The sequence below is a fragment of the Urocampus carinirostris genome, chromosome 19 (assembly GCF_059441175.1).
Source record: "Urocampus carinirostris isolate Australia breed hairy pipefish chromosome 19, RoL_Ucar_1.0, whole genome shotgun sequence".
Classification (NCBI taxonomy): Eukaryota; Metazoa; Chordata; class Actinopteri; order Syngnathiformes; family Syngnathidae; genus Urocampus; species Urocampus carinirostris.
Genome location: NC_142367.1, coordinates 7,833,443 through 7,851,180, shown reverse-complemented (window position 1 = coordinate 7,851,180; position 17,738 = coordinate 7,833,443). Strand labels below are relative to the sequence as shown.

Genomic DNA, 17,738 nt, shown 5'->3' with positions numbered 1-17,738 from the left:
CTAGGGAATAACAAAAGTATCAGGACACCTATTGGTAGGAAGTAAGGAATTGACAAATGCATCTTGACACCTTTAAACATCTACATGTTTTAAGTTCCATACCTGTCAACCTGACTCACTTGCTGTTATATGATCACAATTCTTGTTATTAAACGATAACAATCATTACAAACACAATGCAGCATCTTCTTATTCACAGCAAGACAGACTATATAGAATAAAAGCAAAGAAAATGAGTTTTTTATTTAGAAAATAAACAACACAAATAATTATTTCAGAATCTTCCTTAGTTCTTTCCCCACTTGCAGAAAATAATGTGTTGCTTATTATTCATAGCAGTGCAGCATTTCACAGACTTCATCTGATCTACAGACGGTTTTACTCTATGTAACAAAAACGCTCACAATATAGTTTAATTTCCAACAAAGATGTCAGAATATCAGTCCTCTTTGTCTTATACTCTGTATTTGCTTTCCTTGCAGTCACATGGATGAAAACTATTTCTGTTGGCATTTGAGTGAGGAAGGCAAACGATACACATGAAAAATAAATGCTTGATCGGCGATAACAATTGCTAGTTTAGTACAACGATATTAGCAATTTACAATGATGTCTTCTATTACCAGTGACTGGGATGATCCAGATCAGAGTTGAAATGGGAAAGACAAGATCAGTTGAACAAAAAACAAGTAAAAAATCGAAACCAAATAACATTTAAATATTCCCTCATAAAAATGTATATACGACATACACAATTTTAAATGATAAAAAAAACACACATGAAATACAGGGAAAACAAATATTTCCTCAGGTATGCCCACTGCAAGTCAAGCCATCAAGTCATTTTTTCATAATGGAGGATTTCCAATCTATTGTTACTTTTATTTTAAAGGAACAGCTCGTCTACCCTTTTACAAGGTAAAACAATACAACTTGTACTCTAAGCTAAAAATTATATATTTCTTTTTCTGCTCAACTAATTAAAAGACACATTTATTTGTAGATGTGCCTCACCGGGCACCAACCGCAAGTCACTGGTTATCTTCTACGCTGCAAGCACTGCAGACAACAGCGTCACCCAGTGAAAGAAATAGATATTTCCTTTAGAGGGATTTGTTCTCCACTGGTTTGACTTCAGGACCCACAATCCCACCTTGATGACAAGCCGCAACCCAAAGAAATTCCAATGTCCAAGTGTATTGAATAAAAGGGTTGTGCAGTTCAACCAATAGATAAAATATATTCACATAAAAAAGACCAGCAAAACCAAAACGACTTCAAGTAATAATATTCCTTAATGCTCAATTTTTTTTGTCACATATGTGGTGGTGGACCCTAACAAGGGAAGCCGGAAAGAAGGAAGGTCAACAAAGGATTGTATATGTTAACAAAAAACAGGAATAACAAAGTTTAAAAAAAAGCCTGTTCTTAGAGCAACCAGAAAAGTGTTCAAGCAATAAACATGAACCAAACCTGAAGTGGTGACAGAAAGCAGGAAGAGAGTGGTAGGGAAATGGCAATATGGATGACAATGGCAATGACCCGACCACCAAAAGGTTCACATCCCTCTCCCGTATGTTTGTGTATGTCAAGATACTTGAAGAGGTTTTGTTGCCTGATGCTAAAGAGGACATGTCCTCGAAGTTGGTGTTTCAACAACACAATGACCCCAAACACACCACTAGACGAGCAAAGTGGAGTGGCCAGTCCAATCCCCAGATCTTGATCCATTCGAGAACTTGTCGGGTAATACCAAAAAATGCTGTTTGTGAAGCAAAACAGAGACGTGTAAATGAATTGTGGAATGTTGTTAAGCAATCATGGAGTAAAAAAATCAACTTAAAGGTGCCATAAGTTGGTTGACTATGCCACACAGATATGAAGCAGTTATAAAAAATTGTGGTCATGCAGTTAAATCCAACCTTTTTGTTTTTGAAATACAAAATAGTTTTGAGTTTGTACAGTCAACAGCTTACACTGAATTTTTTTGAACACACTCCTTTGAACTATTTGCCCAATTGCACAGCCTTCCGACAAGCCTATTATGACTGCTGGGTCTTGTTTGTTTTCTGAGAATCTACTACAAGTACTGGTAACTTGTTTGGCATGTAACAATAAAAAATATACTAAAACTAGAGATATTCTGGTTAGTCAGATTGCACTGCATTGTTTTTTCCTCTGTGACAAAGTTCGGCCATGTTTTTTCTGGGGTGTGAAACGGTGAGTGCCCACTCGCATTTGCATCGAACTGTCGCCATCTACTGTTAAGGAGTTTACATGACACTCAGTTATGCTTTTTTATGCTGAAACCCAGTGAAAAGGGTTCTGCGACCCACTTTCGGGTAAAGACCCACCAGTTGAGAAACATTTCTTTAGAGCTCAGGGATTTTAGGGACTCAAGGGCAAGTCTTCCTCCACTTCGTCATCGCCTTCCTCGTGGGGATGTGGGAGATTTTCTTGATCCTCGAACGGATCGCTGAAGCCGCCATTCTTGCGCAAGGCCTCCAGACTGGCCTTCTGTACAAAATGAGTCACCTTGCCCGATGGCAAAACCTTCCGGAGATCCTTCAACTTCATAGTTGCCTGAATAAAAAAAAAAAAAAAAACACATTTAGGATTCAACAGCAACTGGAGAATAAACCCAGCTATAAACCCAGCTGAGTTTTCAGCCAATAAACAAGTAACCTCATTCAACAGTGAATCAAAAGTTAAATGTATTATAAGTAAATCTAATAAAAAATACAAAAATAAAACATTCCCAACCAAAAAAGAAAAAAAGTCAAAAAATAAAACCAAATAGATAAAACATTTAAAATCTATGCACTACAATGACTAAGATTTAATATATTATGTAATACTATAATATTAACAATAAAAATCGTTTTAAAAAAACATATACTAAGAAATAAATACAAAATATGATAAAAACGTATAAAAACTTAAGATAACCCCCCCACCCCAATATCAAAAATAAAAGCAAAAAAAAAATCAAAAAATCAAAACTGTAGCCACTAAATAATAATAATAATTAATAATAATTTCCTTTGTATTGTCATTCTTTGTAACAATGTGCACAGAACGAAATGTCGATACACCTGACCCGTTGTAGCGAGCCGATGCAGCCGCAGCCAACAGAGGGCGCCGCCATTTTACCAATGTTAAAAGTCTTAGGTATGACTCGGCCGAGGCGCGAACCAGCGACCTCCCAGTCTCAAAGTGGGCGCCCTACCATCTAGGCTACTGCGTCAATTCGAATTAAACAAAACAAATGAAACCAACATAAATAAAGATTAAGAAAATGTATCGTAAATAGAATAATATGAGAAATTAATGCACAGAAATGACAGATGACTAAGTCGTCTGTTTTGTCCTGGTTGAGCTGGAGGAAGTTATCTGCCATCCATGACTCAATATCTAAAATGCATTTTAAAAGGGTCTCTATAGGACTTAGGTCATCAGGGGACACAACGATTTAAAGCTGGGTGACGTCTGCGTTACTTTGGCAATTGACTTTGTGTCTTCTAAAGGCAACTCCAAGGGAAAGCATGATAATAGATAAAAAAAACATAAAAGATCTAGTCAAAATAAAGACAATTACAGCCTGGAAGTTCCCTTTGCGGCAGTGCAGGTCGACAATGAAGCCGTAAATGTCACCGAGCCGGACTGCGCCGTCCAATTCGGGTTCCTCCAGTAAAGCTTCGCAGATGCTCAGCGCTTCGTCTTCTGAGTCCGACCTGCACAAGAGACAATTACAATTGTATTTATTGTTATTAATAGGTGAAAATTCTTTACAACCAGGGAATAGACTGTAGAGTCTCTGGGCCAGAACCAGCAGGCTCAAGGACAGCTTTTTCCATCGGGCTGTCAGGACTCTGAACTCTCTCTGAACTACCCCCCCATATTCTTTATTCCAAACCTTATATGTTTTTATATGCATCCTTTTTTATTGACCTTGCTGCTATTTGTTATTTATATTGTGCCCTATTTATTGCCTGTTTCCACGCGGGGAAAATAAAGTAATTTCATATGCGCTGTTTGCTGTGCATAAAGCATATTTGACAACATTGCACATTGGATAAACACGTAATTAAGACTTCTAATAGAAAAGAATTAGGTAAAAAGACAGTTCAATACCACATATTTTTAAGGCCGATGCTGACACCCAAAGAAGAAAAAAGAAAAGAGGGACAAAACGAAGAACGAAGAAGAAAAAAATACAATAGAGAAGAGAAAAAACATGACAAAAAGAAAAAAAAGAGAAAAGTAAGAAAGAAAAACAAGGAATAAAAGAAAAATAAAGAAAAGAAAAAAATGAAACAGGAGAATAAAAGGGCAGACTTTTAGGGGTCCAGGAGCAGAAAGATGGCGGATAAATATGTCAGCTACCTGTAGGTAAGGCTCATGTTACAGTATATAAAATAAATGCAAATTTCTTCACCTAGATAAATGCATATTTATCTCATAGTTCCTGTTTTTTTCCCTTATTATTTAAATCAGTAGGTTTTCTTTTTAAGGAACCAAGTTTTTTGACTACAAAGAGGCGCTAAAAACTCAATGTCCTTTTAAGGGACTCTTGTACAATAATCCCTCATTTCTCGCAGGGTTGGGTTCCAAAAAGGATCCAAGATAGTGCTAGAAAACCCTTATTAGTTTATTTATTAAAAACTATAGATTACTTATACATTGGAACCAAAGAACAAACCTCATATTTACAGACTCAATCATTTGTAAATGTAAATGCAATTGGTCTGCATTTCTATAGCGCTTCTCAAGTCAATGAAGACCTCCCAAAGCGCTTTACAATGTGCTTCACACTTACCCATTCACACACACTCACATACAAATACCAGCGTCAGCCATGCAAGCAACTATCTGCTATCGGAGGCATTAGGGATTCAGTGTTTTGCCCAAGGACACCTCGACATATAACGTGGAGGAGCCGGGAATCGAATTTGGTTAACAGAAGTACTGTATTGAACTTAATACGTTTTTTAAGAAAAAACAAATATAACTTGTTTACTGTCAAACTTTAATTCTAAAATAATTTTGCTGCTAAACTGTATTGCTTTAAGGATTCCAAAAAGGGGTATAAATGATTTTCAAACATTACTTATTTTTACTTCAGATGATATTTTGTCTCCATCATGTGGACATAAAAATATGTTAACCTTCCTTTATTTAGCACAGGGGTCCGGGGCCTATGGCTCAGAGAAAAAAATTCTGATCATGCAAAAGTAATCTAAAGCATTCCATTCCTAATTAGCTAAGGTCAAGTTTGGTGAGTGCATAACCGACGTAACTCCGGTATACAGAAGATTAGTCCAGTATATAAAGGGCACAATCCCAACTACAGTTTACAGTCAAGGTGTCACACCAACAGACCCCATTTTGGCTGCATGTTGCTATCGAATCCTTTATATGGAAGCTCACTAGACAATTTAGGATGACTGTTGAGGCAATTTATGATAAAAGGCCATAGAACAAACTCTAACACCCAGAAACATCAGCCAAGCACACAGAGCAATTTGATTAGCTGAGCGGAAGGGGTGGGCTGAGCTATGCACACAGCTCATGTACTCACTTTTGTCTGGGGCCTCACCTACAGGGAGCTTAACATATTTATCAGCCATCCTCTGCTCCTGGGACCCACAAATCTGCCTTTTTTTCTTCTTTTTTATTTACTTTCTTTTTTCTTTTTGCCTTCTTTTTTCTTTTCTTTATTTTATTTTTTCCTTCTCAGTTGTTTTCTTTTTTCTTATTTGGGTTTCAGCATCGGCCTGAAAAAGGGCTGTCTGCACCCTAGGTAAACACATTAGTATCCTTGTTTGCAGTATTTTGTGACATTTTTACATAAGAACTCTGCTTGCACTTTGTTTTAAAAACATTATTTATGAAAAAAATGAAAGTCAAAATGAGCTTCAACAATCTTAAGTTACAGCCGGAGGGAGACAAGTTTAACAAGGTATACAGTATTTGTTAATATTGGGACGCAGGCCTTGGCCTTATTCCTATTTCATACATTTTATCAAATCATCTAACGTCACACAGTGAAATAAAATGCGCTAAAAATGAGAGCGGGTTTGGGGGTTTTGCTAAATTTTGTCTAAAAATATATGGTATGGCCCTGTCCAAAAAAATAAAATCCAAATATTTGCCTTTTATGGCTCTTTGGGTCAGAGAGGTTTCTGACCCCTGCTAATGTGTCGACAAGTCCAACTTTTTCCTGCGATAAAAAACATCTTTCTCTGGATTTTAAAGCATTTTGTTGACATATCGGCTTTGAGAGAAACTTGAAATTGAAAAATATTACGTGAAACTTTGACCAGACTGCATCATTTTATACGTACAGGCAGATAGAGGGAGGAAAGGGACGGGGGGGCTGTTTAACTAACAACACTCAATAAAAATTAGCTAAGTCATGAAACCGTGAAAAGTAAACCACGATAGAGCGAGGGATTACTGTAAAATAATTTGGAAGGAATTGATTATATATTTGCAGACATTGATCAATGACTTCTCATGGTAGTTTTAATTCTAATCCAAGGAGAGAAAGATAACTAATACATGTAATTACACAAAATTACACAACTGGCAATGGACTCCGGCGCTTCATCACTCTTGCTGCTGCTGGACCTTAGTGCTGCCTTTGACACTGTGGACCATAATATCTTACTAGACCGTTTGGAAAAATGGATTGGTCTCTCAGGAACCGTCCTCTTATGGTTCAGATCCTACCTCTCACATAGGACTTACTGTGTTAATTATGGTGAAATGACATCTGAGCCCTTTAGTGTTACCTGTGGTGTTCCGCAGGGTTCAGTTCTTGGCCCCCTTCTTTTCAGCATTTACATGCTTCCATTAGGTGGTATTATTCGCAAGTATAATATCAGTTTTCATTGACACGCAGATGACACTAAACTATATCTTCCGATGGAGGAATCTGCTTCACTAATCTGTGGAAATTTGGAGGCCTGCCTTACTGAGATAAAAGAATAGATTTCACTCAACTTCTTGCGCCTTAACTCTGAAGACCGAAATGCTAGTTATTGGTCCATCTAAATGCATTGACTTGTTCTCAAAAACAGCTCTGAACATTGACAAATGTAATATCACCCAGAGTGACTCAGTCAAAAATTTAGGTGTCATATTTGACCCAGATCTGTCCTTTCAAACACATGTTAAGAATATTACTAAAACAGCTTTTTTTCCATCTTCGCAACATTGCTAAAATTTGCCCTATGCTGTCTCAGTCGGAAGCAGAAATTATAATTCATGTGTTTGTTACCTCCCGTCTCGATTACTGTAATGAACTACTCTCCGGTCTCCTGAAGTCCAAAATCAAGAGCCTTCAGCAAGGACAAAATGCTGCAGCGAGGCTTTTAACTAAGACAAGAAAGTTTGACCAGATTACCCCGATTTTAGCTAACTTGCATTGGCTCCCTGTTAGCTTAAGATGTGTTTTTAAGGTTCTGTTGGTATTATTGCATGGACTTGCTCCCTCATATCTTTCAGATTTAATTTCCCCCCATGTTTCTGTCCAGAGCCTTCACTCTGAAAATGCTGGTCTACTAGTGATCAGAAGAGCCAAGAAGAGATCTGCAGGTTCGAGAGCATTCACCATTCGGGCCCCGTTGCTGTGGAATGCTCTTCCCCCTGAGATTCGATCTGCAATTTCAGTGGACATTTTTAAATCCAAGCTTAAAATACACTTCTATTCTATAGCATATGAATAACCTATATTCTATGTTGACAATATAAGGTGATGGTGTCATAATAGTCTGTAGTTTGCAATAGTCTTTGATCTGTGCAGCCCTTTGAGACTCTTTGTGATTAAGGGCTATACAAATAAACATGACTTGACAAGAGATTTAGACACAACTATTAGGGAGTCTGGGGGTAGGATTAAATAAGCATATGCTTCTTCCTATTGCTTCTCGGACATATACCACATTGTTTTTGTTTTTTGACTGCTTTTGTTTTTACCATGTTCGAAATAAAGTTTCATTCAGTCATTTGTTCATAAGACGAGACTTACTGGCGAGCGCTGACAAATCTCTCAATTAGTCGAACTTTTAACTGCAGTTCGGCCATTTTGGCCTCAGAGTCTTGCACTTTAGAGAAGCATTCCAGCGCCTCCAATAAGGCCCTTGCCGCCTTGTCGTAGTTGCGGTAGTCGTCGATTTCCACCTAAAACACATCGGCAAAATTCTCAAACGAGTTGGAAACGGCGATGGCGCCACGTCCTCACCTGAGCTCGCATCTGATGGAAGCCGGCCAGCAGGTGCGGCGCTCGGCCCTTGCTGTAGAAGTTTACGATGGTCTTGAAGATGTCTGGCTTCCTCCAATCCACCGACTGCAGGTAGTTGGCGGCCAAAACGAAGAGCTCTTTTTGCCGGCACACGTTGGCGAAGAGGATGATCCTCTCCGTGTCGCCTGATTTCAGGAGCGCCCGCATGGCCTGGGGCAGGGATATCAAACTCAATTTGGCTCTGGGGCCGTATTCAGACTTTCAGACTGTTCGGCCGAATCACTTAAATAATTTCAACTAAAACCTTTAGTCCGCGGCCCGGTGCCATCGCGGTCCGGCCGCCCTATGTACCTTCGCCGGGGGAGGGGTTTCGGTGCGGGGTGAGGCTTTAAAGTTCACTTCATATTTCTAGAATCTAGATCAGGGTTCTCCAATGTGGTGCTCGCAGGCACCAGTGTGTCCTTTAAGGAAAACTGAATGGCTTTCTTACACTAAAAGGAGAAGCCCTTCAATTGGGTCTTACTTTTGCAGTTCTGTGTTCTCTGTTATTATTTGTAGCTCTATAGTTGTTATTTTGTTACAGTCATATACTCTCAGTCGGTAAGGATGTTAGCTTGAGGTAAGTTTGACCATTGGGCCTTCTATGAAGGTGCATCGCTAATTTGCGGATTTTCTCTTTTTGCGAGGTTCTGGTCCCACCACGATAACCTAAGGATCACTGTGTATAAATGCAAAGTTAATCAAAATAACTTTTAGATTTACATTATTACATCAATGATCAGGAACACCATAGTGTGTATTTGCACTATGAATCTGTCAGTCGGAAGGAATCTTGCTCAGTCAGCCCCTCCCCTGTGATGCTATTTGGTTGCTGCTGTGTTTGTACCGCCCCACCTGCACTAGGATTAAAGGGCTAAGTCAAATGTGACATTGATGAGCACTGCATTTTTTTTTTTTTTTTTACATTTTTTACGAACAGAAAAAAAGGTTAAGCACCCAGCGTTCCGCGTAGACAACCTGTCCAGCGCCTCGAGGCACTGCCGGGGAATGTAAAAACGCAGTCCTACTGATGGAAGCAATTGGAAAAATTCGCTCAGAGCAGGAAAATGCCACCCAAGCCCTACTCCTAGCTCATAAGTCGTGTGTTGCAATAACCAACTGTAAACCATAAAGAAGAACAGGCATCTGTGATTGTAGCAATCACAAAAGCAGCTGTACTGATATTTAATACTGTAATTGACCAAATCGCTAATATGTGTATTACAACACTTCTTATTTTAATCTTATTAGATGACGAGCAGCACGGCGGCTGAGTGGTTAGTGCATCCGCGGCACATGTCGGAGGTCATGGGATCAAATCCAGCTACTAGCCTACCTGTGCGGAGTTTGCATGTTCTCCCCATGCCTGCGTGGGTTTTCTCCGGGTACTCCGGTTACCTCCCACATTCCAAAAACACGCATGTCAGGTTAATTGGCCAGTCCAAATTGTCCCTAAGTGTGAATGAGTGAGCGAGTCGTCTGTCTGTGTGCCCTGCGACTGGCTGGCAACCAGTTCAGGGTGTCCCCTGCTCACTGCCCGAAGATAGCTGAGATGGGCTCCGGGACCCTACTGAGGTTAAGCGGTTCAGATAATAGATGGATGGATAGATGACAAGCAGATTTTTTTTAATTCATTGAACTCCTTTCTCGTTTACCAGGCTTGTGAGTGTGACTTGTCATTGCCTTTGATAACTATCCATCCATCCATCCATTGTCTTCCGCTTATCCGAGGTCGGGTTGCGGGGGCAGCAGCGTTAAAAGGGAAGCCCAGACGTCCCTATCCCCAGCCACCTCCTCCAGCTCATCCGACGGGACCCCGAGGCGTTCCCAAGCCAGCCGAGAGACATAGTCTCTCCAACGTGTCCTGGGCCGCGCCCGGGGCCTCCTGCCGGTGGGACATGCCCGGAACACCTCCCGAGGGAGGCGTCCAGGAGGCATCCTTATTAGATGCCCGAGCCATCTTAACTGGCTCCTCTCAACGCGGAGGAGCAGTGGCTCTACACCGAGTCCCTCCCGGATGACTGAGCTTCTCACCTTATCTCTAAGGGAGAACCCAGCAACCCTGCGGAGGAAACTCATTTCGGCCACTTGTATCCGGGATCGAGTTCTTTCGGTCATGACCCAAAGTTCATGACCATAGGTGAGGGTAGGAACGTAGATCGACCGGTAGATCGAGAGCTTTGCCTTTCGGCTCAGCTCCCTCTTCACCACGACAGACCGGTACAGGGTCCGAATGACGGCAGATGCTGCACCGACCCGTCTGTCGATCTCCCGTTCCATCCTACCCTCACTCGTGAACAAGACCCCAAGATACTTGAACTCCTCCACTTGGGGCAAGACCTCCTCCCCGACCCGGAGGGAGCATACCACCCTTTTCCGACTGAGAACCATGGCCTCGGACTTGGAGGTGCTGATCCCCATCCCGGCCGCTTCACACTCGGCTGCGAATCGCTCCAGCGAGAGCTGAAGATCACGGCCTGAGGAAGCCCACAGCACCACGTCATCTGCAAAAAGCAGTGACGCAATGCTGAGGCCCCCAAACCGGACTCCATCCCCGCCAAGGCTGCGCCTAGAAATTCTGTCCATAAAAGTTATGAACAGAATCGGTGACAAAGGGCAGCCCTGGCGGAGCCCAACCCTCACCGGGAACGAATCCGACTTACTGCCGGCAATGCGGACCAGACTCTGGCACCGGGCATACAGGGACCGCACAGCCCGGATAAGACTGTGCGGTACCCCATACTCCCGAAGCACCCCCCACAGGGCCTCCCGAGGAACACGGTCGAATGCCTTCTCCAAGTCCACAAAACACATGTAGACCGGACAGGCAAACTCCCATGCACCCTCAAAGACCCTGAAGAGTGTATAGAGCTGGTCCAGTGTTCCACGGCCAGGACGAAAACCAGACTGTTCCTCCTGAATCCGAGATTCGACTTCCTGGCGGACCCTCCTCTCCAGTATCCCTGAATAGACCTTACCAGGGAGGCTGAGAAGTGTGATTCCCCTGTAGTTGGAACACACTCTCCGGTCCCCCTTCTTAAAGACGGGAACCACCACCCCAGTCTGCCAGTCCAGAGGCACTGTCCCCGATGTCCACGCGATGTTGCAGAGGCGCGTCAACCATGACACGCCCACAACATCCAGAGCCTTAATGAAGTCCGGGCGGATCTCATCAACCCCGGGGGCCCTGCCACCGAGGAGTTTTTTGACAACCTCGGTGACTTCAACCCCAGTGATACGAGAGCCCAACCCAGAGTCCTCAGGCTCTGCTTCCCCAGAGGAAGACGTGCCGGTGGGATTGAGGAGGTCTTCGAAGTACTCCGCCCACCGATTCACAACGTCTCGGGTCGAGGTCAGCAGCGCCCCATCGGCACTATACACAGTGTCGATGGCACACCGCTTCCCCCCCCTAAGACGTCGGATTGTGGACCAGAATTTCCTCGAAGCCGTTCGGAAGTCGGCTTCCATGGCCTCGCCAAACTCCTCCCATGCCCGAGTTTTTGCCTCGGCAACCGCCAAAGCCGCATTCCGCTTGGCCAGCCGATACCTGCCGGCTGCTTCCAGAGTCCCACAGGCCAGGAAGGCCCGATAAGACTCCTTCTTCAGCTTGACGGCATCCCTCACCGCCGGTGACCACCAACGGGTCTGAGGGTTGCCGCCGCGGCAGGCACCGACTACCTTACGGCCACAGCTCCGATCAGCCGCCTCGACAATGGAGGCGCGGAACATGGTCCACTCGGACTCAATGTCCCCCGCCTCCCTCGGGACATGGGAGAAGTTCTGCCGGAGGTGTGAATTGAAACTTCTTCTGACAGGAGATTCTGCCAGCCGTTCCCAACAGACCCTCACAACACGCTTGGGTCTGCCGGGTCGGGCCGGCATCTTCCCCCACCATCGAAGCCAACTCACCACCAGGTGGTGATCAGTTGACAGCTCCGCCCCTCTCTTCACCCGAGTGTCCAGAACATGCGGCCGCAGGTCCGACGAAACGATGACAAAGTCGATCATCGAACTACGGCCTAGGGTGTCCTGGTGCCAAGTGCACATATGGACACCCTTATGTCTCGTCTACCGGGGTGAACCCCAACGTACAGGCGCCGAGCCGTGGAGCAATTAATATGCCCACACCGGCTCTGCGCCTCTCACCACGGGCAACTCCAGAGTGGAAGAGAGTCCAACCCCTCTCGAGAGGACTGGTACCAGAGCCCAAGCCGTGCGTAGAGGTGAGTCCGACTATATCTAGTCGGAATTTCTCACCCTCACACACCAACTCGGGCTCCTTCCCTGCCAGAGAGGTAACGTTCCATGTCTCAAAAGCCAGTTTCTGTAGCCGGGGATCGTCGCGCCTTTGATAACTAGTGTATTCATAATTCAATAAGTTACAAGGGCGCATATTCATCATCGATCAAGCTTCTCGATTTTGCTCTAAAAATGCTCCAAATTGATGTGTTTTAATTTGAAATTTACACACTTTTCTTTCGGAGGAGCATTTCCCAGTCTCGTCTAGACCCACCAGGGCCTCACAAAATTCGATGCGAAACACTGAGTCCGCATGGTGGGCATGAGCTTTATTACAAATTTACTGCCCTCCATTGGCTGGAGGGAGAATTTGGTACGTATTTATTTGAAAAATCATAACTTTTGATAGAAACGACCTAGATACTTTCTTTTTTGGGTCATACCTGACGGCAGTTTTCTGTGACTTTTACCTTGAGTCTGTTCCCTGCCTGTGCCAAAAGCTTGCAGGCCAGGTGGTAGTCGGCCTGCCGCACGCAGCAGTCAGCCATCTTCTCCAGCAGCTCCTTGTGAGCCTCCTCCGATGAGACGCGGGAATCGGCCGCCGCCATTTTCTCAGCCAACTGCTCCGTGATAGGAAGGTTCTCTTGGATGCAGAGCTCCAGAGCTGCCGAGGACTAAAAAACAAAAACATCTGATCAAATTCAGCCTATGATAAAAAAGTGTAAGCCAAATCTTTTGCTTTTTCTGTGCCAAGATAAAACAGGGCTGGTAAACCTTTTCCAAGGACAAATTCAAGCACTTTTTAAGGACTTTTGCAGACAATTTTCGAATTTCTCCAGGACCACGAAAAGAAGAATATCCTATATGAATCATGTATTTTGCAAAGCCACGAATATATCTGCGATTTTCGCATGCACATTATAATCTTGCGTGTGAATTTATCAAGACATAATATTTTAAAATCTTGAGTAAGTTGTAAATATATTTGTTTTTCAGATAATTATCTCCCCATATAGGTGTTGGGTAAAAATGTTTTTGCCATTACAATTTACCACTGGCAAACGCTACCTTAATTTTTCACATTAGCCTAAAATCAATGTCCATAATTGGGCAGCACGGCGGCGCAGAGTTTAGCGCTTGTGCGGCACAGTTCTAAGGTCGTGGGATCAAACCTTCCTGTGTGGAGTTTGCATGTTCTCCCTGTGCCTGTGTGCGTTTTCTCCAGGCACTCTGGTTTCTTCCCACAAAAACATGCATGTCAGGTTAATTGGCTGGTCCAAATTGTCCCGAAGTGTGAATGAGCGAGTGAGTTGTCTGTCTCTGTGTGCACTGTGACTGGCTGGCAACCAGTTCAGGGTGTCCCCTGCACACTGCCCGTAGATAGCTGAGATGGGCTCCAGCTCCCCCGCGACACTACTGAGGATAAGCGGTGCAGATAATGGATAATGTCCATAATTGATACATGTCACAGCATTAGTACACATTTTATAGTGCCCAGTTTAGGTGTAGCATGCACCTGTATTGTAGGTTTCAACCCGTAGGGGGCAACGACGCTTCATAGGACAATGCCATAAAAAAATAATGCAAGTTAATCATGAGGGAAGAAAAAATGTAACGGCAAAATGAAGCCACTAGAGAGCAGTGTCGGTGTCATTTTTAAGCAGACTTGTTGAGAAACATGGCCAAAATTTCAAGCATTTACATACACTTTACTGAAAATTCAAGCACTTTTGATTCCTTGAAATTACAACATTAAAACTGAGACATTTTTAAGGATTTCAAGCACCTGTACAAATCCTGTAAAAATAAATATGACATCTAGAAAAAAACGGAAACATTATATTGATTAACATTAATGAGAAATATTAATAATAATCAATATAATTTATGTAAAACAAATGTGACTACTGGGGCGGCATTAGCTCAGGAGGTATAGCGCTCGTCTTGGGTCACAGGTTCGATTCCCAGCTCCTCCGTGGTATATGTCGAAGTGTCCTTGAGCAAGACATTGAATCCCTAATGCCTCCAATAAGCAGGTCGGCGCTTTACATGTATGGCTGCTATTGGTGTGTGTGTGTGTGTGTGTGAATGGGTAAGTGTGAAGCACATTGTAAAGCGCTTTGGGAGGTCATTGACTTGAAAAGCGCTATATAAATGCAGACCATATACTATTTACTCCTTCATGTAAAATAGCTCATTGGCATTAATATGGAAACAGTGCCATGTAGTGGCACTTCACAGGGATCATAGTCGACAGGTGTTGTTGGAAATGTATTTTTTGGTCAAAGCAAATTTTGAGCTCTCGAGGGCCGCAAGAGTTTGACAAAACTGCTATATGATGATATAAATTATTTACAAAGTAAGAAAATAAGGCATATAAGATTTAAGTATCATATTTTGTATTTTATTTTCATGTAACCTGCATTTAAGTAAAATAAGAAATACTTTATATGAATAAATCAGCTTAATTACAAATCTGCTAAATCCAATTACTTGACTTATTTTATCCCATTGTTTTTTCATATTATTTTTCTCATTTTACTCGGAAAAAAGTAAAGATAGTAATTGTATTTTACTATATCTAGGTTTTGGTGGAATTGTTTTTGTATTTTACTACAAATAACCTTTTTTGATTAAAATATACTTAAAATAAGAAAAATGTGTCTTGTGTTAAAAATGTCGTTATATATTTACTCTAGTAAAACCTTTTTATGTTGAAAGACCATTTCAGTTATCATTTTGATAAAACTAAATATTTGGTATATTATTTCTCCTATTTTACAATTAAACATTTTCTTTTTTTTGTTGAGCAAAATAAATAAACCTCTACTTAAAATAAGTAAAATGAAACCTTTTTTTTAAAATAGAAAAACAAAAAAACTAATTCTTAAAATGAGTAAAATGATCAGCGGTTTCTTTTAAACGGTAAAATAATATTTTTCGAAATAAAAACGATTAAATAATACTTAAAATGATTAAACTGATGGGCTGTTTTTTTAATACAACAAAATAAGAAAACTAATAGTTGAAAAAAGTAAAATTACCTTTTTTAATATATCAAAATAATACAATTTGAAATAAGTAATATGATCCTGTTTTTTTTAAACGGAAAAAGAAGAAAACTAATATTTAAAATAATTCAAATGAACCTGTTTTTTTCTAAATCCAGAAAAATAAGAAAACTAATACTTAAAATGATCGGCTGTTTTTTTAAAATAGCAAAATAAGAAATATAATACTTAAAACCAGTAAAATGATCCTTTTTTAATTATAGAAAAAAAACATAGAAAAATAATACTTAAAATTAATAAAATGGTCCTGTTTTTAATCTAAAAAAAAACAAAAAACTAATACTTACAATAATTACAGTGGCTGATTTTATAACAGCAAAATAAGAAAACCAAAACTTAAACTAAGTAAAATGATCCAGTTTTTTAACATAGAAATATAAGAAGACTAATTCTTAAAATAAGTAAACTAATCAGGGTTTTTTTTTAAATATAAAAAAACAAAAACAATACCTTAAATGATTAAACTGATCAGCTGTTTTTTTATTTGACAAAATAAGAAATCTAATATTTAAAATAAGTAAAATGATAATTTTCTTAACTAAAAAATATTCGAAAACTAATACCTTAAATTATTAAACTGACAGGCTGTTTTTAATATAGCAAAATAAGAATATTAATAGGTAAAATAAGTCAAATTATCCCATTTTTCTATATGGAAAACTAAGACAACTAATACCTAAAATAAGAAAATTTATCAAGTTTATTTTGAAAAAGAAAAATAAGAAAACTAATACTTGAAATGATTAAACCGATCATCTGTTAATTCACGATAGCAAAATAAGAAAACAACTTATTAAAATTAGTAAAATGATTAGGGGCTTTATTTTTAAACTCGGAAAAATAGTAAAAACAATACTCAAAATAATAAAAAAGATTTTTTTTTTCTTCAGTGTACCTTGTTGGCGGCAACAAGAAGCTCCACCGCCCGATGATACTGAGAATGCTGGACGAAGAAGTCGGAGCATCGCGACAGGAGGGCGGGGTCTGAATTTTCGTCCAAGTCTTCGGCGACCAATCGCAGGGATTCGAACTGCTCGCTGGCGAAGGCCACCTCCAGGGCTTTGGAGACGTAACCTGCCTAGGGGGGGGGGCAGAAATACAGTGGGACGTCTTTGTAACAGCACTTTTACACATGAGAATTTCAATAAAATCCAGTTCACGAGTAGTCCCAGAGGCTACCAATAGAAGTTCAATTTTGGTCTCATTTGGCCAGAGTATCTTGTTCCACATGTTATTTGTGTCTCCCATGTGGCTTCTTGAAAATGCCAAAAAGGCCTTTTTATGGTATTCTTTCAAAGGGGGCTTTCTTCTTGCCACTCTTCCATAAAGGGCAGATCTATGCAGAGTATGAATTAAAGTTTTCTTTTGCAAAGAATGTCCCACCTCAGCTATGTATGCTTGCTTGTCATCTACAATGACAATGGCATCCTGGATGAAAAACGTTTGGCGTAAGAGTAACAATGCACGTCACCCTGAAAACACTATCTCTACTACCAAACTTGATGTTGGCAGCATCATGCTCTAGGGATACTTTAGTTTAAGCAGGGACTGGAAAGATCGTTAAGAGTTCAAGGGAGAAGGATGGAGCAAAATAAAAGAAAAGAAAATCTGTGGAAAATGGGGCTCAGGTTCATCTTCCAACAGGACAACAACCCTAAATATACAGCAAAATCTACAATGGAATGGTTTCAAACTAACAATATAAAGGTGTTAGAATGGCCACGTCAAAGTCCACACCTCAATCCTATAAAGCATTTGTGGAACGATCTGAAAAATATTCAGCACAAATGATCACCCCCATATCTTAAGTTTAGCTGTTTTGTTGGGAAAAATGGGCAAATATCTGTTTCAAGATGTGCAAAACTTAGAGACATACCCAAAAAGACTTGTGGCTGTGATTGGTTATACAAAGTATTAACTCTAACGGGACCAATACCTTTACAATGCCTACCTTCAATTTTTCATTTAATAGCATGATACAACATCTTCAATAAATCTGTTGATGATTCTTAGAAAATATATATTTTTTTATCAATAAGTTTGAACCCTGTAATACTGCACCATGTGAAAAGAATCTTGAGGGGGCAATACTTTTGCAAGCCAATGTATTTAAATGTATTTTTATTGATCAGAAAGATGTG

The 17,738-nt window shown here is 40.9% G+C and overlaps 1 protein-coding gene across 1 annotated transcript in view; it reads right to left on the bottom strand.

Moving 5' to 3' along the window:
* Positions 1-218: 218 nt before the first annotated feature.
* Positions 219-17,738, bottom strand: part of ift140 (intraflagellar transport 140 homolog (Chlamydomonas)) — a 62,410-nt gene continuing 44,890 nt past the window's right edge. The window contains exons 25-30 of the mRNA XM_088324156.1: positions 16,493-16,675; positions 12,997-13,200; positions 8,249-8,458; positions 8,036-8,187; positions 3,599-3,734; positions 219-2,583 (exon numbers count right to left, since the gene is read on the bottom strand). Of these exons, the coding sequence (XP_088180282.1) occupies positions 2,389-2,583; positions 3,599-3,734; positions 8,036-8,187; positions 8,249-8,458; positions 12,997-13,200; positions 16,493-16,675 (1,080 nt within the window). The 3' untranslated portion in view covers positions 219-2,388. The remainder of the gene's footprint in view (positions 2,584-3,598; positions 3,735-8,035; positions 8,188-8,248; positions 8,459-12,996; positions 13,201-16,492; positions 16,676-17,738) is intronic.